At 37.3% G+C, this 24964-nt stretch overlaps 1 protein-coding gene across 1 annotated transcript in view; it reads right to left on the reverse strand.

Annotated features, from left to right (window-relative positions):
• Nucleotides 1-24964, reverse strand: part of UBE2R2 (ubiquitin conjugating enzyme E2 R2) — a 132400-nt gene that overhangs the window by 26475 nt on the left and 80961 nt on the right. The window contains 1 exon segment of the mRNA XM_036739165.1: nucleotides 14736-14822. Within this exon segment, the coding sequence (XP_036595060.1) occupies nucleotides 14736-14822 (87 nt within the window).

The raw sequence follows: 24964 nt of genomic DNA on the forward strand, positions 1-24964 counted from the left end.
TTTGATGTGGGCTCTTTGACTTTGTTGACTTCTTCTGGATTCAATACTCTGAGTCCTTTTATGCTGCTTGCTCATGGTCCCAACCAACTACTTGACCCTTGAGGTTTTTGTTAAGGTATGACTGTCTTCAGAATAACAAGTGCTTTGTCCCAAGCTTCAGGGGCATTGCGTTGCTATTTTCAGAGCTACTTCTACACAGCAAGCTCTGCCACACGCCAAGAACTGCCAACCAGGACCCCAAGCCAGATCTAAGCAGGGCAAAACAAGAGAACACTGCCTCTACTGCAAGAAAGTGCTCCCTGCACTCCTGCTCTGATTGGCTGCTTAATTCCTCCCACTGGGTGGGCCTGGGGCTGGAAGTAACTGCAGCTGGAGCTCTGAAAGCAGCCACAAGAGCTTCCTGCTGCTACAGCTGCCATGCTGCCCCTGGGGCTGGGGCCAACAGCACACTCCTCTCCCTGATCCAGCAGTATTCCCATGACCTGCTAAGCTGTCTTTGGTGTTTGTGGGTTGAGAAGTCTGGTAACTGACACAGCTTAGTAGTTCATGGCCCTAAGGCCTGCTCCGCCCCAACTCCTCAGCACCTGGTTTGTCCTGGTGCAGCCCACGGTGGGCTGTGCTCTGCTCCCAGTACAGTACAACAGACCCTTCCCGGAGACCATCCAAGCCATCCTGGGCTGGAGACCTGCTTCCCTCTATTATTTTGTGGGTTCTGTAGCTCTAGAATTTGTTCAGAGCCATTTTTTACAGGTGTTTGAAGGAATCTGGAGGAGAGCTTAAGTGAGTCCCTGTTTTCCAGCCGCCATCTTGGCCCCAGCCCCATAAAGTTTTGATTATCAATATTTACAGCAGTATATTGTTTTGCCTTAATATACCACAATTTATTTCATTACTCTCTCAAATTCTTGGGACTTCTGGTGCTTTGGGTTTTGCTAATTTTAATACAGCATGATAAAAATCTTTTATCAGATGATTATCTTTTATTTAATAAGTTATTCAAAAAAACTTTTATTTTATTCTGAATTACATGTAAAAACAATTAACAATTGTTTCTTAAATTTGTGAGTTCCAAATTCTCTTCCTCTCTCTCTCCCTTCCTCCCCTCCCCCTTCAATGAGAAGACAAGCAATTTGTTATCGACTACATATATATGCACAGTCATGGAAAACATATTTCTATATCAGCTATGTTGTTAAAAAAAAAAAGACCGAAGAAAAGAAAGTTTAAAAAAGTATGCTTTGATCTGCATTCAGACTCTATCAGTTCCTTCTCTGGAGGTGGACAGCATTTTTCATTTTAAGTCCTTCAGAACTGTCTTAGATCACTGTATTGCTAAGAATAGCTAAGTCATTCATAATTGATCATCATACAACATTGCTATTACTGCATACATTGTTTTTCTGGTTTTGCTCATTTCACTTTGCATCAGTTCAAGTAAATCTTCCTAGGTTTTTCTGAAATACTCCTGATGGTCATTTCTCATAGCACAATAGTTGTTTGTTTGTTGTCATTTGTTCTCAAAGAGGACCAAAATAACATCACTTTGTTGGGGTCAAGGTACAGTGTGTTCAACTGTGGCTGATCAGACCAATAAGAGCTCAGAAGGCTCTATAGGTCAGGCATAAATAATCTATATGAACATTTGGAGTGGAGATGGCTTTACATTTGTGCATCTCACATTTCCTTTGCACTGCTGCAATTCTGCTTTGCTCAGAAAACACAGTGATCCTTTGATGCGGGCATGCCATACTGGGTGGTCCTTTGTCAGTGTCCCCCATGTCTCACAAGTGATTCCAAAGTCCTTCAGAAAGACCTTGAGAGTGTCCTTATATTGCTTCTCCCGATCATGTGAGCGCTTGCCTTGTCTGAGTTCTCCATAAAACAGTCTTTTAGGCAAAGCATTCAAATAACATGGCTAGCAAACTGGAGTTGCACTCTCTGCAGAAAAGTTTGAATTCTTGACAATTCAACTTGAGAAAGGACCTCAGTGTCTGGTACCTTATCTTGCCAAGTGATCTACAGAATCTTCCTAAGACAATTCAAATGGAAGCATTTTAGTTTCCTGGCATAGTACTGGTAGACTGTCCAAGTTTCACAGGCATACAACAACGAGGTCGGCACAACAGCTCTGTAGATCTTCAGTTTAGCAGGGTGTCTAATAGCTCTTCTCTCCCACACTTTCCTTTGAAGACTCCCAAACACTGAGGTAGCTCTGGCAATGCGTATGTAAACTCATCATCTATGTGTACATCCCTAGAAAGTATACTACACCAAGATAAGTGAATTTATCCACTGCATTCAAAATTTCTCCATTTGCTGTATCCAATGGTTCCATGTAAATTCTGTTTTCTTGGTGTTAAATTGCTAAGTCAAAATCAGCACAAACAGCAGAGAATCGATCTATACCTTTGTTGCATCTCAGCCTCTGAGGTAGCATTCAGAGCACAATCTTATCTGTGAACAAAATCATGCACCAACTCACCCTCCACTTTAGTCTTGGCTTATAACTTTTTCAAGTTAAATTATTTATTGTCAGTAAGGTAGCTGACCTTGATGCCATTTTCATCCTTATTGAAGGGGTGGTGACTTCATCACTGAAAAGATTCTGCTAAAAAGTATGGGAGCAAGCACACAGCCCTGCTTCACTTCGCTGGTAACTGGGAAAGTGTGAGAGCATTGCCCATTATACAGAACCCATGCAAGCATGTCATCATGAAACGGATGTAAAATAATGATGAACCTCTCCAGGCAACCAAATTTTGCCATGATTTTCCACAAGCCCTCACAACAAATAGTATCGAAGGTGTAGGTCAGATTGAAGAACACTGTATACACAGACCTCTGTTCTGCTCTTAGCATTTCTCCTGGAGTTGTTGGACAGCAAAAAAATATATATGGATCATTCCTTGGCCCTTTTTGGAGCCACACTGGCTTTCAACTAGAGGACCATCTTCCCAGTGAAGGATCAGTCTACTACAGATGACTTTAGCATTAAAATCTTACTGAGCCAAGAATCCTGCATCTAAGCTGTACGTGATTTTCTCATGGAGTTAAATACTGCCTTCTTAGAAGGCAGATGAACTGTCTTGCTGGTAAACTCGGTGGAGTTCTCATTTCTCATTTAGCAGCTCTGAATTTCCCCATCATTTTCATCAAACCAATCTTAATATTTTTGAGTGTTCTGGCTCAGATAAGTAAATACAGTGCTGTACACCAAATCTCTGAAAGCCACCCACTCCTTCATTGCTCCACTGTTGCCAACAATGTGTTGGTTCAGCTTTTCCTCCAAGTTAGCAACTAACAGTTTCCACTCTGCTCTAATCTGTTTAATCTGTTGTCTTCTGGTAGTCATCTTGCCTTGGGGCCACTGCTTTTGTTAAATGTGAATATTTAGCTTGGAGAGGACAAATCTATGATCAGTCCAGCACTCCGTGACACACAGAGCCTTCATCACTCTTACAACCTATCTCTTCTCCTTAAAAATGGCATACTCTATTTAAATGCCAATGTTTGCTGTGATGGTGCATCAACGAAGTTTTATTGCATTTAGGTAAATGGAAGACAGTATTGGTAACGAGAAGGTCATGAGATGTACAAGTCTTCAGTGGGAAGTGACCATCGCTGCTGCTGTTTCTAACTCTATTCTTTTCAAGGACTCCCTGCCACATCTGCTAGTATACCCCAACGCTTGCATTAAAGTCACCCAGAATTATAAGTTTGTCCTCTTTCAATACACTGATAATGAGGGTTTCCAGGTCTTCATAAAATTTTTCTTTAACCTCATCAATGTTTGTCATGGTGGGAGCATACACATTGATGATGGCGGCATGCTGCTGTCCTGCAAATGGCTACTGCACTGTCATGAACCTGTCATTCACTCCTTTGGGGAGGTATATAAGCTGGTTGACTAAATTAGTTTTGATTGCAAAACCTACACTAGCTTCATGGTGCTCCCCTTCACTGTGGCCAATACATAAAAACATGTATCCAGCTCCAACTTCGGTAAGCTGGTCTTCACTTGCCAGCCTTGTTTCACTCAGGGCTGCTATTTGAATACGATACCTGCTGAGTTCTATCACAACTAGAGCTGTTCATCCTTTGAGTATATGGGATTTCCTGTTGTCAAAAAAGAATTCACCCATTCCATGTACCGATGATGAGTAGAATCATCTTGGAAATTTTTTATGTTTTTTTTCCATTCTGACCACAGAGTGGGACCCCACATGCCACAGAGTAGGCAGGCCAGCGTTGGGTAAAACAGACAATTTTTAGGGCACCTTTTCTAGCCCCCTACTCATGCCAGGAAATGAGCAGTGAGGTGCTTAAAAAATGGCTGCTCAGATATCTAGGCGGCTACAGGGTCCCACTGCTGCTTCGGTCCAATAAGAAGACGACTCTATGTCCTGGTGCCTGGCCACAGGGTCATCTTCTCACTGACTACAGCTCCCAGTGTATCCGTACCTGCTGCTTTGTCTTTTACTTGTCACCACAGGAGATTGAGGTAGGTAAAGATGGTAAAATGGTATGAGTTATATCTTTTGACTCCTACATAAAGTGGATTTAAGTGAGGCAGAGTTGCACAAAGTAATGGGTCTCATTCTCTCTTCCAGGGTCATCATAGTCCAATGGCAGGACAAAGTCAAGATGACTAGCAATGGTTCAGGATGAAGTGGATGACCTTGGCATCTTTAACGTCTAACTAAGCTTTCAGTGTTCCATAGAGCCTATTTCACCCACCTTCATGGCCATTGGAAGAAACTGTTCTCATCTACCCATTCTATCTCTCCCTTTCTCCCTCTCTCAATATATTCCTGTCTCATCCCTTAAGTTGATTTTTTTATAGATATCATCTCTTCATATTCAACTCACCCTGTGCCCTCTGTCTATATATCTATACATATATACACACGCACACACACATACACGTATGTATATTCCCTTCAGCTACCCTAATACTGAGGTCTCATGAATTATACACATCATCTTTCCCTGTAGGAATGTAAACAAGACAGTTCCACTTCAGTAAGTCCCTTATGATTTCTCTTTCTTGTTTACCTTTTAAATTATCTCTCCTGGATCTATTTTGCAGGTCAATGGCTTTTCCAATGAGATATTTCACATTGTCTTCTATTTTAATTCTTCCCTGGCGGGAGGAATTAAGTGGCAGATCAGAGCGGGAGTTCAGAGCCAGCTCAGATCTGAGTCATAGTCCGGGTTGGTGGTTCTTGGGGGAGGAGGAACACTGGTGTGGCAGAGCTTGCTGTGTAGAAGTAGCTCTGAAAACAAAAGCGCAGCTGCTCAAGCTTGGGACAAAGTACTCTCCACTCTACAAGCAGTCATACCCCTACAAAAAGTTCAAGGGTCAAATAAGTTGGCTGGGAACATGAACAAGCAGCGAAAATGCACTCAGATTCAGACTCAGACTTTGGAATCTTTCTTTGGTGACAAAGAAAACCAAAACATACAGCCAGAAGAAGTCAACAAAGTCAAAGAGCCTACATCAAAAGACTCCAAGAAGAACATGAACTGGTCTCAGGCCATGGAAGAGCTCAAAAAGGATTTTGAAAAGCAAGTTAGAGGAGTAGAGGAAAAATTGGGAAGAGAAATGAGAGTGATGCAAGAAAACCATGAAAAACAAGTCAATGGCTTGCTAAAGGAGACCCAAAAAAATACTGAAGAAAATAACACCTTAAAAAACAGACTAACCCAAATGGCATAAGAGCTCCAAAAGGCCAATGAGGAGAAGAATGCCTTGAAAGGCAGAATTAGCCACACGGAAAAGGAGGTCCAAAAGACCACTGAAGAAAATACCACCTTAAAAATTAGACTGGAGCAAGTGGAAGCTAGTGACTTGATGAGAAATCAAAATATTATAAAACAGAACCAAAGGAATGAAAAAATGGAAGACAATGTGAAATACCTCAATGGAAGAACCACTGACCTGCAAAATAGATCCAGGAGGGATAATTTAAAAATTACTGGACTACCTGAAAGCCATGACCAAAAAAAGAGCCTAGACATCATCTTTCAAGAAATTATCAAGGAAAACTGCCCTGATATCCTAGAGCCAGAGGGTTAAATAGAAATTGAAAGAATCCACCAATTGCCTCTTAAAAATGATCCTGAAAAGGAAACTCCTAGGAATACCGTTGTCAAATTCCAGAGTTCCCAGATCAAGGAGAAAATACTGAAAGGAGCCAGAAAGAAACAATTTCAGCATTGTGGAAACACAATCAGGATAACACAAGATCTAGCAGCTCTACATTAAGGGATCATAGGGCTTGGAATATGATATTCCAGAGGTTAATGGAGCTAGCATTAAAACCAAGAATCACCTACCCAGGAAAACTGAGTATCATGCTCCAAGGCAAAATATGGATTTTCAATAAAATAGAGGACTTTCAAGCTTTCTCAGTGAAAAGACCAGAGCTGAATAGAAAACCTGATTTCGAAACACAAGAATCCTCATTCTATCAAGAATAGAATCCTCATTCCCCCAAAATACTGAAATATACTGAAGAAAACAACACCTTAAAAAATAGACTAACTCAAATGGCAAAAGAGCTCCAAAAAGCCAGTGAGGAGAAGAATGCCTTGAAAGGCAGAATTAGCCAAATGGAAAAGGAGGTCCAAAAGACCACTGAAGAAAATACTACCTTAAAAATTAGATTGAAGCAAGTGGAAGCTAGTGACTTGATGAGAAATCAAGATATTATCAAACAGATAAACTGCCCTGATATTCTAGAGCCACAGGGCAAAATAGAAATTGAAAGAATCCATCAATTGCCCCCTCAAATAGACCCAAAAAAGAAATCTCCTAGGAATATTGTTGCCAAATTCCAGAGTTCCCAGATCAAGGAGAAAATACTGTAAGCAGCCAGAAAGAAACAATTTGAGTATTGTGGAAACACAATCACAATAATCCAAGATCTGGCAGCTTATACATTAAGAGATCAAAGGGCTTGGAATACGATATTCTGGAGGTCAATGGAGCTAGGATTAAAACCAAGAATCACCTACCCAGCAAAACTGAGTATCATGCTCCAAGGCAAAATATGGACTTTCAATAAAATAGAGGACTTTCAAGCTTCCTCAGTGAAAAAACCACAGCTGAATAGAAAATTTGACTTTCAAACACAAGAATCAAGAGAAGCATGAAAAGGTAATCAAGAAAAAGAAATTGCAAGGGACTTACTAAAGTTGAACTGTTTTGTTTACATTCCTACATGGAAAGATGATGTATATGATTCATGAGACCTCAGTATTAGGGTAGGTGAAGGGAATGTGTGTGTGTGTGTGTGTGTGTGTAGAGAGAGAGAGAGACAGAGAGAGAGAGAAAGAGAGGGCACAGGGTGAGTTAAAGATGAAGGGAAGATATCTAAAAGAAATAAAATCAAATTAAGGGATGACAGAGGAATATATTGAGAGCGGGAGATAGGGAGAGATAGAATGGGGTAAATTATCTCTCATAAAAGTGGCAAGAAAAAGCAGTTCTGTAGAAAGAGAAGTCAGGTGAGGGGGAATGAGTGACTCTTGCTCTCATCAGATTTGACCTGAGGAAGGAATACCATACATACTCAATTGAGTATCTTACCCCACAGGAAAAAAGGAGGAAGAAGATAAAAAAAGGGGGGGGATGATAGAAGGGAGGGCAGATGGCGGTGGAGGTAATCAAAAACAAACACTTTCGAAAGGGGATAGGGTCAAGGGAGAAAATTCAATAAAGGGGGATAGGTTAGGAAGGAGCAAAATATAGTGAGTCTTTCACAACATGAGTATTGTGGAAGGGTTATACATAATGATACGCATGTGGCCTATGTTGAATTGCCTGACTTCTTAGGGAGGGTGGGTGGGAAGGGAAGAGGGGAGAGAATTTGGAACTCAAAGTTTTAAAAACAGATATTCAAAAACAAAAAAAAAAGTTTTTGCATGCAACTAGAAAATAAGATACACAGGCAACGGGGCGTAGAAATTCATCTTGCCCTACAAGAAAGGAAGGGAAAAGGAGATGGGAGGGGAGAGGGGTGAAAAAGGGGAGGGCTGACTGGGGAACAGGGCAACCAGAATATATGCCATCTTGGAGTGGGGGGGAGGGTAGAAATGGGGAGAAAATTTGTAATTCAAACTCTTGTGAAAATCAATGCTGAAAAATAAATATATTAAATAAAAAAAATAAAAATTAAAAGAGTCAGGATATGAACCTAGGTTTTTTGATTCCCTGTACAATGCTCTCTACAGCACTATACACTGCCTGTTGACTTCAGAAGGAAGGTAGGAAAAAAGTAAATGGCAAAATATATGGAAAAAATGTTTCATAATTAAGAAATGAAAGAAGCCAAAGGTTTGAAAGGCTACTGAAAAGTTTCACACATTATACTACTAATGTTTTCTTCAAGAAGAGAGTAGAAGGTCTGAGATGAGGCAAACAATTCACATTACAAAAGACAAAATTAACTATAACAGACAAGAAATGACTGATAAGGGGCAGAGCCAAGATGGCAGCGCAAAGATAGGGACTCTCCTAAGCTCTTCACAAAACCCTTCCAAATAAGTTTAAATGATACCTCAAAACAAATTTTGGAGTGTCAGAAAAGATGGGATGAAACAATTTTCCAGCCCAAGACAACTTATTAAGTTAGATCTCTTTCACTGAGGTGAGTGTGGCATGTAGTCCAGTGCAGGCCACATTGCATCAATAGGCCAAGTGGAGAAAGATATTCACTGAAGAGAAGAACCCCTTAAAAAGCAGAATTAGCCAAATGGAAAAGGAGGTACAAAAGACCCCTGAAGAAAACACTACCTTAAAAATTAGACTGGAGCAAGTGGAAGCTAGTGACTTTATGAGACATCAAGAAACAATAAAAGAAAACCAAGAGAATGAAAATATAGAAGAAAATGTGAAATATCTCATTGGAAAAACAACTGATCTGGAAAACAGATCCAGAAGAAATAATTTAAGAATTACGGGACAACTGGGGCAGCTAGGTAGCACAGTGAGTAGAGCGTTGGCCTGGGAGTCAGGAGGACCTGAGTTCAAATCCAGCCTCAGACACTTGACACATGTACTAGCTGTGTGACCTTGGGCAAGTCACTTAACCCCAATTGCCCTGCCCCCCCCCCCAAAAAAAAAAAACAAAAAAAAAAGAATTACTGGACAACTGAAAGTCATGATCAAAAAAAGAGCCTAGACATTATCTTTCAAGAAATCATCATGGAAAGCTGCCATGATATTCTAGAACCAATGGGTAAAATAGAAATTGAATTGAAAGAATCCACCAATCACGTCCTGAAAGAAATCCAAAAATGAAAACTCCCAGGATTATTATAGCCAAAATTCTAGAACTCTCAGATCAAGGAAAAAATACTGCAAGCAGCCAAAAAGAAATAATTCAAACATTTGGGAGCCACGTTCAGGATAACACAAGATTTAGCAGTTTCTATATTAAAGGACTGAGGGACTTGGAATACAATATTATGGAGGGCAAAACAGCTAGGATTACAACCAACAATCACCTACCAAGTAAAACTGACCATAATTCTCGGCTGGGGCGGGGGGTGGGCGGGTGGGGGGCGGGGAATGGACATTCAATGAAACAAAGGACTTTCACAAGCATTTCTGATGAAAGGACCAGAGCTGAATAGAAAATCTTTCAAATACAAGACTCAAGAAAAGCAAAAAAGGTAAACAGAAAGAGGAACCATAAGGGATTCAATGAGGTTTAATTGTTTATATTCCTACATTGGAAAATTATACTTTTAACTCTTAAAAACTTTCTAATTATCTCATTATTAGGACAGTTAGAGGGAAAGCACAAGTTAGAGGGAATATGATAGAATGATTATCTTTAAAAAGTAAAATTAAGGAATAAGAAAGAAGAATGCACTGGGAGAAGAGGAAAGGGAGAGGTAGAATGAGGTAAATCATCTGATATAAAAGAGACATGAAAGAGCTTTAACAGTGGAGCAAAAGATGAGGGAGGTGAAGGAGAGTATGGGAACCTTACTCTCATCAGAATTGCCTCAAAGAGAGAATACCATACAAATTCAGTTAGGTATAAAAGTCTATCTTACCATATAGCAAAGTAGGAGGCAAAGAGGATAGGAAATGGTGAGGGGAGGGGGGCTTGATAGAAGGAAGGGAAATACATAATCATAACTATGAAAAAATGTTTGCGGCAAGTTTCTTTGATAAAGACCTCATTTCTCAAATATATACAGAACCGAGTCAAATTTATGGAAGTTAAGAGCTATTCCTCAACTGATAAATCATCAAAGCATATGAATACGCAGTTTTCAGATGAGGTAATCAAAGCTATCTAAAGTCCTATTAAAAAAATACTCTAAATCACTTTTGATTAGAGAAATGCAACATTCTCACATTTTCTTCCATTTTTTCATTCTTTTGGTTTGGTTTGATTGTTTTTTGATGTCCCATAAAGTCATTAGCTTCCACTTGCCCAAAAATAACTTTGAACTACCACTCCACACCCCTTTTAGATCGGCTAATATGACAGAAAACGAAACTGACAAATGTTAGCAGGGATGTGGGAAAATTAAAACACTGATGCACTACTGGTGAAGTTTTATACTGATTGAACCATTCTGAAGAGCAATTTGGAACTATGCTCAAAGGTCTATAAAACCATGCATACCAAGCAATACCTCTACTAGGTGTGTATCCCAGAGAGATAAAAAACAAAAAGGAAAAAGACTTATATGTTAAAAAAAAATTACAGTAGCTCTTCTAATGCCTATCAATGGGGGAATGACTGAACATGTTGCTATATATGATTATGATAGAATACTATTATGCTGTAAGAAATGACAAGCAGGATGCTCTCAGAAAAACCTAGAAAGACTTGCATGAACTGTTGCAAAGTGAAACGAGCAGAATCAGAAGAACATTGTATATAGTAACAGCAATACTGTATGATAATCAACTATTAATATGAATTAGCTATTCTTAGCAATACAACGATACAAGATAATTCTGAAGGACTTATCATGAAAATCTCCAGAGAAGAACTGATGGGCACCTGAATGCAAATCAAAGCACACTTTTTCTTTATTTTCCTTTGGTTTTGTTGTCTATATTTTCTTTCACAACACGACTAATATGGAAATAAGTTTTGCATGACTACACATGTATAACCTATATCAAACTGCTTGCCTTTCTCAATGGGGAGGGGGGAGAAGAGATGAAAAAGATGAAAAGGCACGAGTTACAATTATAACAGCTCTGACACAAACTATTTAAACAATCTATTGACAAAAAAAATAGTGTTTAATAAAGTAGAAAACAAATGACCCAGGGAAAACTTTCTATTTGACAAAAACTGCCAGGAAAATTGGAAAGCAGTCTGGCAGAAAAAGGGTTTAGATCAACACCTTACACCATACTCCACAAAATTATTTTAAATGGATAAATGACCTTTAAAATATTAAAGATCATATTATAAAAAAGAATAATGGATCATATGACTCTCATGGTTATGGGTAAGAAATGTATTCTTAACCAAACAAGAGATAGAAGCAATTACAAAAGATTTTTTTAAAAATAACTTTTATTACCTGAAACTGAAAAGCTTTTGCACAGACATCATTAATGAATCTAGGATAAGAAAGGAGTGATCAAATTGGAAAAAAAATCTTTGTAAAGGATTGGTTTTATACATGAATATATACATACATACATGTATACATACACACACACACACACACAACCCATATGACTAAAAGCCATTCCCCAATAAATAGATGGATATGAACAGTTTTCAAAAGAACTGGAAAATATTCACAACCACATCAAAAAATGCTCTAAATCACAAATAATAAAGGAAATAAAAATCAAAACAATTCTGAAGTTTTACATCTTGTAAATTCACACCCTGTACAGTAGTCTGTCCACCGTCCACCCCACCCCACCCGCTAAAAAAAGTAACAATGTTAAAGTCCCTATGTATTCCAAAATATTTATAGCAGCACTTTATGTGATAGATAAGAATTGGAAACAAAATAGACATCTATCAACTGAGAAACAGCAAGAGTGAGATGAATACAAAGAGGCATGGAAGAAACTATATGAATTGATGCGGAATGAACAGAGACAAGAAAATAATGCATATAGTAACTACCAACAATGCGAATGGAAAGAATGACAACAAAAACATTAAAAAATAAACGTAATAAAATGAGAAAGCTCAAATAAGATTTGAATAAAGAGAGAAGGGAAGAAATTCCCAATCTACCCTTTGGTGGAAGTGGGAGATCCACAACTGTTACACAGTGTACATGGTTTCAAATTTTTTCAATATGTCTATCAGTTGTGTTGAGTTTTTCCCTCTCTCTAAATAAAAAGAGGAAGGATATATGGGATATGGTGGTAATGTAAGAAACAAAATATTTTTTACAATTTGTTTTAAAATCTATCAACTCTGAAGAATGAAAAACAGATAAAATTTAAAAAAAAAACATAAATCAGCTTTCTTTAGATATATTTAAAGGTCAAAAAAGGTCCAGAAACAACCTCAACCAACAAACACTTTGATTTCCTTGCCAAACAGCAAGAGGTGTTACCCAAGGGTAACAGTGAGTTTAAAGGAAAAATTCATTTGCAAAAAAATTATGGAGGATGAAGCCAGAAGATTGATCATATGCAATACTCTTGCAAAGAACAGAGAAAATAGTGCCTCATAAACGTTTAATTATTTACATTTCCCCTACAAGCTCGGTAAATATTTTGCTTAAGTAAACAAAATACTGGATTTAGAGTTTAAAGACATGAGTTCAAATTCCAGCCCTGACCTTGGGTCAATTCACTTAACCTCTCAGGGTCTCAAGTCTCTTCATATAATATCAAGAACAGTTTTAAAATTCATGACCACTAGGGAACATTTTCTATAAAAAAAACTATAAACCCCAATCCCAGAAAAATGAAATTTATCTCAGCAAGTGAAAAGAGAGGTTTGAACTCAAGTACTCCCTACAAGTACAGAATTAGACATATTCAGGCAGGATCAGCGAGTCCTTTTGTTTTGCTTAATTGTACTTCTTTGTTACAAGATAGGATTCAGTGGGGTTAGGAAATACTGGGAAATGACAAAAATGTTAAAAATAAAAGCAACAATTAAAAGAATTTTAAGATATAAAGAAAGAAAGCAGGATATGATGAAACTGCCTGACAAAAAGTTAACACGAGAAAAAAAAAATTTTGCTTGACTATGAATATTTAGTACAAGAGATTTTTCTTTTTGTTTTTTCCCCAATGGGGGAAGAGACTAGGAGGGGAGGAAAAATAGACTTTTGTTACTTGAAAAAGTTAAATTTTGAAAGTTAAATTTTAAAAAACTAATAAAAATAAAAAACAAAGCTGGATCCAAAAAACAACATGCATAATGACTATTAATTTTGTAAAGAAAGGCAACAAAACTCAGGACAAATTCGATAGACATTACCAAACTACTTAAGTTAAAGCACATATCTTTTTCTCTCAACTATCTTTATCTTTTAACTACAACAATTAAAACTGACATTTTATTACTACAATAGTTCAACCTGGTGGTTTTGCTAAACTGTTTTTGGAGAATGTATTTTGTGATAGTACCTTGTTTGGGCAGTCAAAAAGGTATACTGCATCAAAACAAAATGTAATGTCAATAAAAAAAATGGACAAGAATAATACAAAGCATTTGTAGTAAGGGTACTTTTCGAATAGACTAAAACACAGAATTAGAGCGAGAAGAAATTTTGGAGATAAATTCATAGAATCTTGGCACTAGTAGAGACCTCAAAACTATCTAATTCAAAATATACTTGAACCAGAATGTCTTCCTCAATATTTGTGACAAATGACTATCAAACTTCAGCTTACAGACCCTAGTAGGGGTATAATTGATAGAAAATTTTTCTGTTCAATTCAGTTAAATGCCCTTGCATCTGATTTGCCAATTTGGCCTAGGACACGTTGTGTGATTTAGTGTCTATCTCTAAGATGTTAGAGGACAGCAAATGTTGGCGACAAAAAGGATTTTCTAGTGCTTCATCTATCACCCTTAGAAAAGGGACACATATTCTATTGTAACTGACAGTCTCAAAGAACCTCATTTTGTATTTATTGCAAAAGAGGTTCTCAATCGCTCAGCAACAACTCCTTAAAGGAGACCAGTCCAAATGGGCTAGGAAATTTTCCCCCAAAAAGCTAAATCTCAGGTCATAGCCACAGGTTCACCCTTGCTTCACTGTGAGGTCAGAGGATAGGTACAAAAAAGCATTTACAAGATTTTTTTAATTGCTAACACATAAGTGTTTATATACTGAAGGAAAAATAAATGGTAAATGGCAAAATTTTAAAAAGATAAATTCCTAACAAATCACTCAATGAACTTTGAAAATGTTACCCTCATTTTGGGGTTTTTAATAAAAGTCTATTGACTTTTTAATATGACAGCTCCTATGAAGAGCTATTGGTAACTATCACAACCTCTAAGGCCACTTTGAAGTAAAAATAAAACAGCAGGGGCAGGTAGGTGGTGCATTGAGTAGAGCACTGGCCCTGGAGTCAGGAGGACCTGAGTTCAAATCCAGCCTCAGACACTTGACACACTTACTAGCTGTGTGACCTTGAACAAGTCACTTAACCCGAACTTCCCTGCCTTCCCCTCTGCAAAAAACAACAAAACAAACAAACAAACAAAAAAACAACAGTAAAAGAGAAACTTGTGGTACCAGTCACTTACCTCATAAATGTTAGGGTGCCACATTTTGGTCAGGAATCTGAAGGTAGGTGGTGAATATGGATAGTCAATAGGAAATTTAATATGAGCCTAGAAAAGACAAAAAATGCAAACAAATTATAAGACCTTGGTATTTATTTCCTTAACTAACTAGTCCCACGAAAGCCCAATAAGACAGTTTGTTCTTATTGACCACAGTACAAGATTTTCAGTTCATTAAGTTACCATATGAGTCAAAACTTCCAATTCAGAGTTGCCCCAAGTGCCAGAAGTATTTCTAGTTTAAATCCTTTTCAAGTAATTCTAGATGCTTGTTAAAATCATCATGCCAGTTATTATTTTTTAAAAATGAACTTTAGGAATGAGAAAACCCGAGCCTGCCGCTTCTTAGCTTATCTTTAGACAATTTATCTTCTCTGAGTCTAAATTTCCTCACCTGAAAAACAATGACAATTGCCACACAGTTTACCTTACAGGATTTTTCTAATGATTATATGAAATTAGATGTGGTATTACTTTGTAAATTGCTGTGACAAAATGCACATAATATTAGTCTATTACACAAAATCTGTTACTATTTTTTCTAAATGAACACTATGATTAATTGTAGAGAAAGAACCTAAAGATAAAGTCATTTCAGAAGCACTTACATTAATGTAGTTAAAAGATACAGCTTTCTTTTTACTTATTTAAAGGCAAGTATAATAATAGATGTGCAAAGAAAAACATATCTGTTATATTTTATATTTAAGAGGAAGGTACCCTTTTAGAAATACAATTCATTAGCTTTTTGTGAAGAGTAGGATTTGAGCAGTGTAATATTAATAAATCTAGCATTTGTATAGAGCTTTAACACTTGCAACTCATTTTAAATATTATCTCATTTTATCCTGACAACAACCCAGGGAGGTAGATGCTATTGTTATCATCCCCATTTGTACAGATATGGAAAGGGAGGCAGAGGTTAAATGACTTGCCCAAGGTCACAAAGCTAATCAGTGTCCAAGGCAGAATTTGAACCCAAGTCTTCCTGACTCCAAGTACTGCACTCTATTCACTACATCACCTTTCTGCCTTTGAATTATGAGTCTGGATTTCCAGTATTCAGAATAAAGGGAACACAGTAAAACTTGTAGCTGAAAAGGAGGAAAGTATAATGCCAACAAGAATGATGCCATAGGTTTTATCTCATGTGTTTCACACATGTTCACCTGTACATCTCTGAAGGCAGAAAAATCTAAAATCTCTTAGAGGCCAGTTGAGGAGGGTATCCCAAAAACAGAGTGGACAAAACAATAGATTAAAAGGCTTGAGTCCAATTTGATGAAAGGAACGTGAGCCAAGGGACAGAGTCCTATAACGAAATTATGATATCCTGGGAAAACCTAAGATTGTAGACCAGTGGACAGCTACCTCACTTCAAGTAGTCAAGAGATCAGATACCACTTTACAAAACAGATCTGGAAAATGGCTGAGGCCTTAAAAAGTTACGTGTTGTATACACTTATAACTAACAGAAGATGACGGTTAGACATATGGCTCTAACTACGGTTACAGAGTAAGTACCAGAAGACCCATATGGAGAATATACCATATTTCCCCATGTATAAGACACACCTTAATTTTGGGGCCCAAAGTTTGAAAACAAAATGTATTACATAAAGTTATTAAACTCAAGTTTTGTTCATCTGCTCATAGCTTTCAAGGCATCTTTTGGGCAAGTCTGGTGCATGTATGCATGCTTAGTCCATTCTGTTTCATGAACCTGAAGCACCAATTGTGTCCTCCTTTGAAATCAGTAACTTCTTTTTCATTAGCAATTCTTGCTTCATGCTGAACCATCTTTGTGGACATAGGAATTCCAATTGTCCTCTGCTCTTCAATCCATATCTTCAACTCCCTCTCTAAATCAGGCCATTTTGCTGACTTGCTTCTCACGGCCTTCTTCTGCTGTGGCATTTTCAGTAGGGTTTCTTCTTCCCGTAGCCGGTTTCAGATTGTTTTCTCAGTTGGAGGAGGACCAAACTTACGTTCAGCAGCATGATTTCCATTCACTTTTGCAAACTGGATCAAACTTGAATTCAGCACTGCATAAAAATCTTTTCTGAGCCATTTCCGGGAAGAACATGGCAAAATGTAACCCAATATACTGGTAACAAATGCGTGAAAAAGCGGGAAATTCAAGTAAAAAAATCTACAACCACTGTATAATATGCACCCAGTTTTTAAGACCCCAAATTTTTCAGAAAAGGGTGTGTCTTATACATAGGGAAATACGGTATGTATCAAAATCCAGATGGAAAGGGAGGCAAATTTGGATATAGCATATAGGAATGGGGAAGGATGTCAAGGCTTCTTCAATCTGAGGAAAAACTCTAACCTCTTTACTTAGCTTTGGAAGTTCCAAGAGAATAGGTGCCAACCACAAAGCCTTACCACTCCGTTAGGAGCTACTAAAAAGCCCCATTATTGTCCCTAAATCATCTATAATCATGAAACTGGAGTTACACATGCCAGTGCCTAAAGGCATTTGCTTACTTAATAATGATGAAGAGACAAAGTGATTAGAAGTCAAAGTGAGTCGCCATAGAGGTACCAAAGATTATACCACTGAACATCAGAGAGGCCTAGTAAAGGTTCACTTGTATCCATCATTCAGCTAAAGGAACAAACAAGGCAGCTGAGCTAAGACCAACAGAAAGATGAACTTTAAAAATAAGTGTAACTGAAGTGATAAGATTGATTTCCAAAGTAATGAGATCTGAAAGTTTGTCTAAGCTATAAAACAATTAAGTTTGTAGAATGATTAGTAGTTTGATATTCAAGAAAAACATAAAAAACCAATAGAGACTTATAACTTTCAAAGAGCTGGAAGAAAAGGTAGGTGTCCATCAAATGAATAACAGCTGAATGAATTGTATTATATTAATGTAATGGAACTGTACAATAAAAGCTAGTATGAACAAGTCAGAGAAAGTTGAGAAAATGTGTATGAACTGATACAGAGCAAATAAAGCAGAACAAGAGAACATTTTACACGACAACAAGCATGTAAAATACAATAGAAAGACTTCAGAATTATGATGAACACAACACAGTGACCACTTTTAACTTGGATAACTGATAGCAAAAAAAGATTTCTCACCTTTTAGAAGACAGTACAATACAGATGCAATATAAGGCATACATTTTCAGACATAGTCAATGTGTTTGGGGGTGGGGGTAGTGAGGTGATGTTAATTGTACTTATTTGTTAGAAAGGAGGTTTCAGGAGTGGAGAGTTATTTAGAAGGAAAAAGAAATATAAAAATCATTTAAAAATTTTTAAATCTCAAGTCTGTCTTTTTGTTTTTTAAATAATGAACAGTGTCTTCCCAGCTAATTTTTCCTGTAAGTGATTTATAGGTTCCTAACAGAAATACATTTTTTAATGCTTTGGAGTCCTAAAAAACAATATGAAATAAATCTGGCTACTAATGTAATTGTGACACAGGACATTCTTGAAAATATATGTGATATTTTCAGTTTGTGTTGTATAAACTTTGAAATTAAACATTATATAAACATCATGGGATATTTAACAGAAGACTCAACTTAAGTCTAAAAGTATAGAAAAAAAGATTTAGGACTGAATCCACACTGCAATGTGCCCAATTAGAAAGAATATCATAGAAATAGCAAAAAGAAGTTTTTTATCCCATATTTGTTTTAATCCTAATGATGAATGTACATAACTATATGTAAAAATGTACCTAAATATACCAACACTAACTAGCAAATACCATTTTCTTAGGAAAAAAGAAACAAACCAACCAAGAACTGGGAGCTACAGTAGTCAAATATTTGTCAACAATTTTTTTTTTATCCTGCAGTCCAGATAAGCATACTTTCTGTTGCTAAAAAATCCAAAGTAGTCTGGGGAAAAAAATTAAGTAATCATTAATTCAGAAGTATGTTTCTATAATTATTACTACTTCAGATTCAGCATGGTAGAATTAAGATCTTACTGAAAAATCAAAGGCAAGTATTTCCTATCGAGTATCAAAAACAAGATTATAGATGGGATTTGCCAAGAAAAGCAAATATAGGAGAGTTTTTTTGGCTAAATTTAGGTAATTTCTTCACCATATAAGACATATTGATATTGTTCTCCCAAGTTGTAGCTTGCAGTACACCCCAGATATCCTCCCCTTTTAAAGTCTGAACGCTTGGAATTTTTACTCTGGTTACTTTACAGTGATTTTTATGATTCTGGGTACCTTCATGAAGGTCCAAAAGAGGCCAAGTAGAAGGAACAGAAACTCAGTGAAAAGACTGACTTCTAAGCTGAGAGATTCAGAAAGTACCAACAAATTCTTAGAATTGTGGGAGAACAGAACATTATGAATAAAAGATTAGAAGTAAAAGGAAAACTTAAAAGGTACATTCACAGTATACAAAGACTTTTTATGAATACATTTAGTAGCTACTATATGAGTTTCCTACTTTGCAATCAGTTGTCTAAATCCTTGGGTAACAAATGTAATTACTAAGCAACTGTCAGTCTGATAAATGATTATGGAGAATGGGGAATTGCCATAGTATAAAAGAAAGGCAAGGTTGCTCCAAATTTCAGAAAAGAGAAGAAATTTGAATGTGTAAAATATAGGCCAGTAAGTCTAACTTCAATTTTTGGCAAAATTCTACAATAGGATGGTTTGTGAACATCTTGAAGAGAAAAGAAGTGATCAGAAAGAACAGGTTACCATCTCTCTATGGTCCTGTGTTGCTCAATGTTTTTAGTAATGACTTGGATGAAAACATAGATAGCATGTTTATCAAATTTGTAGGTAACAATAAGTGGGGAAGATGACTAACCAGCTGGATTACAGACTCAGAATACAAAAAAAAAATAAAAATATAGAAAGATGAGCTGTATTTACCATAATATATATTAGGGATAAATGGAAATTCTTACCTTAGGTTCAAAAAGTCTGCACAAATTTGAGACAGGCTAAGTACAGATAAACAACAGTCTGTGCAACTTAGGCTGCTAACAGCATCTGGAACAAAGGAGATTCCAGTTTCATTTGTCTCTGCCCTAATTAAACCACAACTGGAATAGTCAGCTCAATACTGAGTGTTACATTTTAGGAAGAACACTAACAATGTGAAGAATATTCAGGAAAAAAAGACTAAACTTCTAAATACAGGACCTCAAAACTATACCATATGGGGAGAAACAGAAAGAACTAGGAGTGCTTTGTCCAGAAAAGAGAATATACGATAAATGTCTTCAACTATATGAAAGGCTGTCATATAGAACAATCACTAGTAATTCAGTTGGGCACTAGAGGGCAGCCCTAGGAACAATGGGTGGAAGCAGATTAAAGATAAAAACAAAAAACTAACAATTAGAACTTTGCCAAAGTGGAATGGGCTGAAGAAGCACATGATGGATTAAATGAGTTATCATTAAACCATTTTTCATACCTTAAGGCACTATATAAATGCTAGCTAAGATGCTGATGATTTTTAAGGGGTTCTTGTTCAGCAGGTATGAGTTAGACTAAATGGCCTCTGAGGGCACTTGCAATTCAAGATACTCTGTTGCTTCAGTCATGCTTCAGCTTTCTCTTTTCCAGGCTAAATAATCTCAGGTCATGAATCAACCAGATATCCCCCAGTTTACTGGTGAAATTGCTTTATATCCCCCTCCCCCAAAAGTCTTTTTAAAAGACTGGGTTTTGAAGTAATTGTCACAAGTGTCTAGACACCACTGCTCCTGGCCATTTAAATGACAGGGAACTATAGGTGGGGGAACGTGCAACATTCCATAAGACAAGTCAACAAGCAATTATTAAGCGTGCCAGATACTTTGCTAAGGGATGAATCCATCTAAACAAGCATGAGTGAAGGAGAATGCTGTATAAGAAGATTGGAAAAGTAGGTTGGAGCCAGGTTGTAAAGGTCCTTAATGCCAAACAAGAAAACTTATATTTAATCCTGGAAGTAAAAGGAGGGTAGAATAAAAAAAATCCACTATCATTAATACAGATGATATTTCTTTTATCAACCAAATTCATAAGGTCAAGAAAGAACAGATTAGTCAAACAACTGATTTTTTTTTCAATGTCCACTATTATAATCAATACCAGATTACCAAAAAAAGTGTCTGGGTCTGCTGATTTGTCCTTGATTGGGAGTTCAGTTAGTTGCTGCTGAAAGCAGTCACTATTAGTCTGCTGGGAGGTTCTACAAGTTCAGAGGAACTGAATTGCCAGCTCCCCTTTGACCTGGGACTCCTGCTCTAGTTATTCCATTGCAAGGTTACATGATAGGCTAAAGGATGGAACTAAGTTGCTTCTCTGCTCCTGGGATCAGAGCCCCAGAACTACATTTCTGAAACTTGTTCCCTGCTCAGTACTGCCCTGAATCTGTGACTGGAATTGGGTAGTGGATGACAAGTTACCAATTCCTAAACCCAGAGCTAGTTCAGAGATCCCTTGCCTTTCTGCCTAGTCTCCACTCTTTTTCAGTCCCTAAGTGATGGAATATTCCAGAGCTGCTGAGTATGCCAGTCAGATCCCTTCCCTGATGCTCACAGATGTTTCTGTCTTCCTAAGCTGCCTTACTTAGCTGGAAAAAGAATCACTGTTACTTTTTTGAGGAGCTTTCCCAATCAGAATTCAGTCAGATAAGTTTCTAGATTGTGGTAGAAGAGAGGCAGTGGAAATCTAGGCTGTATAGTTTCCTTTCAAGCTCTTATCTTGACTCTGCCTCAGGGGAGAATCATTCTTATACAGATTAAAGGCTAACCCAAATATCCAGGTCCTAAATTCTGTCACCACTCCCCCTTCCAATCTATATCACTTCCTAAAACACTGACTCCACCAGTTGGCTCTCCCATTGTCACCTATGGCTAGCTTTTAAATTTGGACAAGTAAACTCGAAAAATGTATATACTTCTATACTTGTCCATGTTAATTTTTTGTTTCTTTTGTCTTTGTTTTTCATTAATATCCCTTTTGGGGGAAAAATACAACTTTCTCTTAGCTAAATTTTGCAACACTTGAATTAGGATAGTTAGGGGATGGATCAGATTAGTTGCAGAACCCGAAGGAACCAGGTTAACATGAACTTGTAAACCCACGAAGAAAGGAGATAACTGTGGACATGGGACAATTTACTACCTCATCTCCAAGCAGATTAGATCCCCTCACTGTGCCCCCTCTCCCCCAGACTACATTCATTCAATGTAACATTTATTTATAGAATACTTATACTATAGAAGAGAGTTTGTTACCTTTGTCTAATCATGGAGATAATCCATGTATGCAAACAATAATAACATAAGGCAGAATACCAAAGGAAAGGTACAAAGACTACCTTTGGAAGCAAAGGAAAAAGAAAGAGGGTGGGGAAAGGTTACTGCTAGCTGCAAAGCTTCAGGAAAGAAGTAGCATTTGAGTCAGGCTTTGAATAATGGAGTCTCTAGGTTCAAAGAATTAACATGAGTGAAGGCATAGAAACTGAACAAGTTATCAAGAACTAGCAAGTCTAATCCATCTAGAGCATACTAAAGGATAATAATAGTACACTGTGGCCAAAGGATGAAATGACTTGGAATTATGTCTAGGGGTAACTGGGGAAATCCACTAGATTTCTGGGCCCTATGTTCTTTCCCCAAACAGAAATATCCATCTTCTTCTTCACCTCTAATCCAAATCTAGATCCGGGTCATATCCAACTTTCTCTCACCAGACCTTTCTTATCACTTTTTCTTACCACTTCAGCTTACCCCTTTTCTCTACATCATACTTTTGGTTAGAACCACTTAGTACTTTGAATTGTCACTAAAATTTAATTTTGTTGCCATAGTAACTATTATTAAAATACTACTTTATTACTCTAGAAGCTTTCCTTATTATAGACTATAAGACTTGCTTAATGAAATATATAACTAGTCAAAAGAAAATGACTTAACGATTCACACATTAAAAAATGAATAAAGGAAAAATTTGTTTTCTGAAGTATGATATATGGCTTGGATGAACAATTCACCAAGTCAATAAATCAGTACATCTATATTGGGCCCATAACTGCCAGGGAATAGTTAGCATGCATTTAGGAAATAATGTAGCACATACAATGATCCCAAATGTTTCCTGAAATAAAAATCAATCTAATTAACAACGTTATACTATTAATGTGTGCATATGCCTTTAAAATGGAACACCACAACTTCCAAAGACTTAGAACTTCAAGTAACCCAAAAGGGTGACAAAAAGCCAGTCTGGCTATAAGTAGGCTGCAGCATATTAATGACGAAGATTTATATGCAGATATCGCTGAGGAAATGCCTGACCAGAAAAGGTAGTAGGGCCAATTATATATGAGATCAAGGGATGGACAGTCCAAATGCTGTATTGGTATAGGTATTTTATGGAAAGTTTGTACAAGAATCACAAAGGATGAGAAGATTGATGGGTTACAATCTACTATTTGAGGGAATGCCTACACGGATGAGAACACAGATCCACTAATTTAAGTATATTTGAGTTTATTAACTTCATTTATATAATTATCATTATTTCATTTGTCTATGTACGGTTTTTCTCTCCCTGAACAGACTACACATTTTGTCCCAAAAGAATTTACATCTAACTATCCTCTGAAACCTAACAACGATACGGACACAAAACTCAATTATAGGATCTAACTCCACCGACATGAAGAATTCTACTCTCAAGGTTAATTAGTAATAGGAAGATAACTTTCAGTCCAGAACCTAGAGATGAATTTAGCCTACTTAGAAATCCATGTCAATAAGCACAGACTCAAGCCAACCCTGAACAAAGGATGACTCCCTCCCAATCCCTTTGAGACTGGATCGTTGTCTTCAGATCTGCCCCGATGTACATTAAACCCTTCTAGGATCTAAATAATAAAGGAACAGCCCATCTTCTTAGCAGAATCCTAGCCTGCTTCAGCCTTGTCATCTAACCTCAAGTTCATGGCTAGAGTTCATGAACTTTGGGATGACGTATTTATTTCCAGTCACTTCTAACTAAATATTAGCATTTCCTTCAGTATTTTTTTTTAAAAGCAGTGAGATTTGAGCCCAGATCCTGTGAAAGTGCTCTCTCCTCCACACCACACTGCCTTCCTAACAAATCAATGCTATGTCACCCATCAGGTATTACTATTGCCTTTCTTTAAATCTCCAGCTCTTAGCACATTGCCTGGGCAGATAGTAGGCACTTAATAACTGTGTCTCAGCTTGACCTTTGCCCTGTGCCTCAACAAAAGAAATCTGTTTTGACTGAATGTTCCTTTATAGGTTAGTGGTTTGAATCTTTTTTCCCCAGAGAAACACCATTATAAATTAAAAACTTTTTCCCCAAAGAAACAATTTTTTTTTATTTAAATTTATTTACTTAACATATTTAGTTTTCAGCATTGATTTTCACAATAGTTTGAATTACAAATTTTCTCCCCATTTCTACCCTCCCCCCCACTCCAAGATGGCATATATTCTGGTTGCCCTGTTCCCCAGTCAGCCCTCCCCTCTTTCACCCCTCTCCCCTCTCATCCCCTTTTCCCTTCCTTTCTTGTAGGGCAAGATAAATTTCTACGCCCTGTTGCCTGTGTATCTTATTTTCTAGTTGCATGCAAAAACTTTTTTTTTTGTTTTTGAATATCTGTTTTTAAAACTTTGAGTTCCAAATTCTCTCCCCTCTTCCCTTCCCACCCACCCTCCCTAAGAAGTCAAGCAATTCAACCTAGGCCACATGTGTATCACTATGTATAACCCTTCCACAATACTCATGTTGTGAAAGACTAATTATATTTTGCTCCTTCCCAACCCAACCGGCTTTATTGAATTTTCTCCCTTGACCCTGTCCCCTTTCCAAAGTGTTTGTTTTTGATTACCTCCACCCCCATCTGCCCTCCCCTCCATCATCCCCCCCCTTTTATTTTTTTTTTTTATCTTCCTCCCTCTTCTTTCCTGTGGGGTAAGATACCCAATTGAGTATGTATGGTATTCCCTCCTCAGGCCAAATCTGATGAGAGCAAGGTCAAAGAAACAATTTTATAAATAGTTGCCAGTCCAGTCCACAAAAGTCAATATAAACCATAATGTTCTGTATTACTGTGTTACTGGGAATGTTCCGTCTCCTGACTCCAGGGCCAGTGCTCCACTCACTGTGCCACCCAGCTGCCCCAGGATGTTCATTTTCAACTTGATA

Source organism: Trichosurus vulpecula, chromosome 1, assembly GCF_011100635.1.
Source record: "Trichosurus vulpecula isolate mTriVul1 chromosome 1, mTriVul1.pri, whole genome shotgun sequence".
In the NCBI taxonomy this organism is placed as follows: domain Eukaryota; kingdom Metazoa; phylum Chordata; class Mammalia; order Diprotodontia; family Phalangeridae; genus Trichosurus; species Trichosurus vulpecula.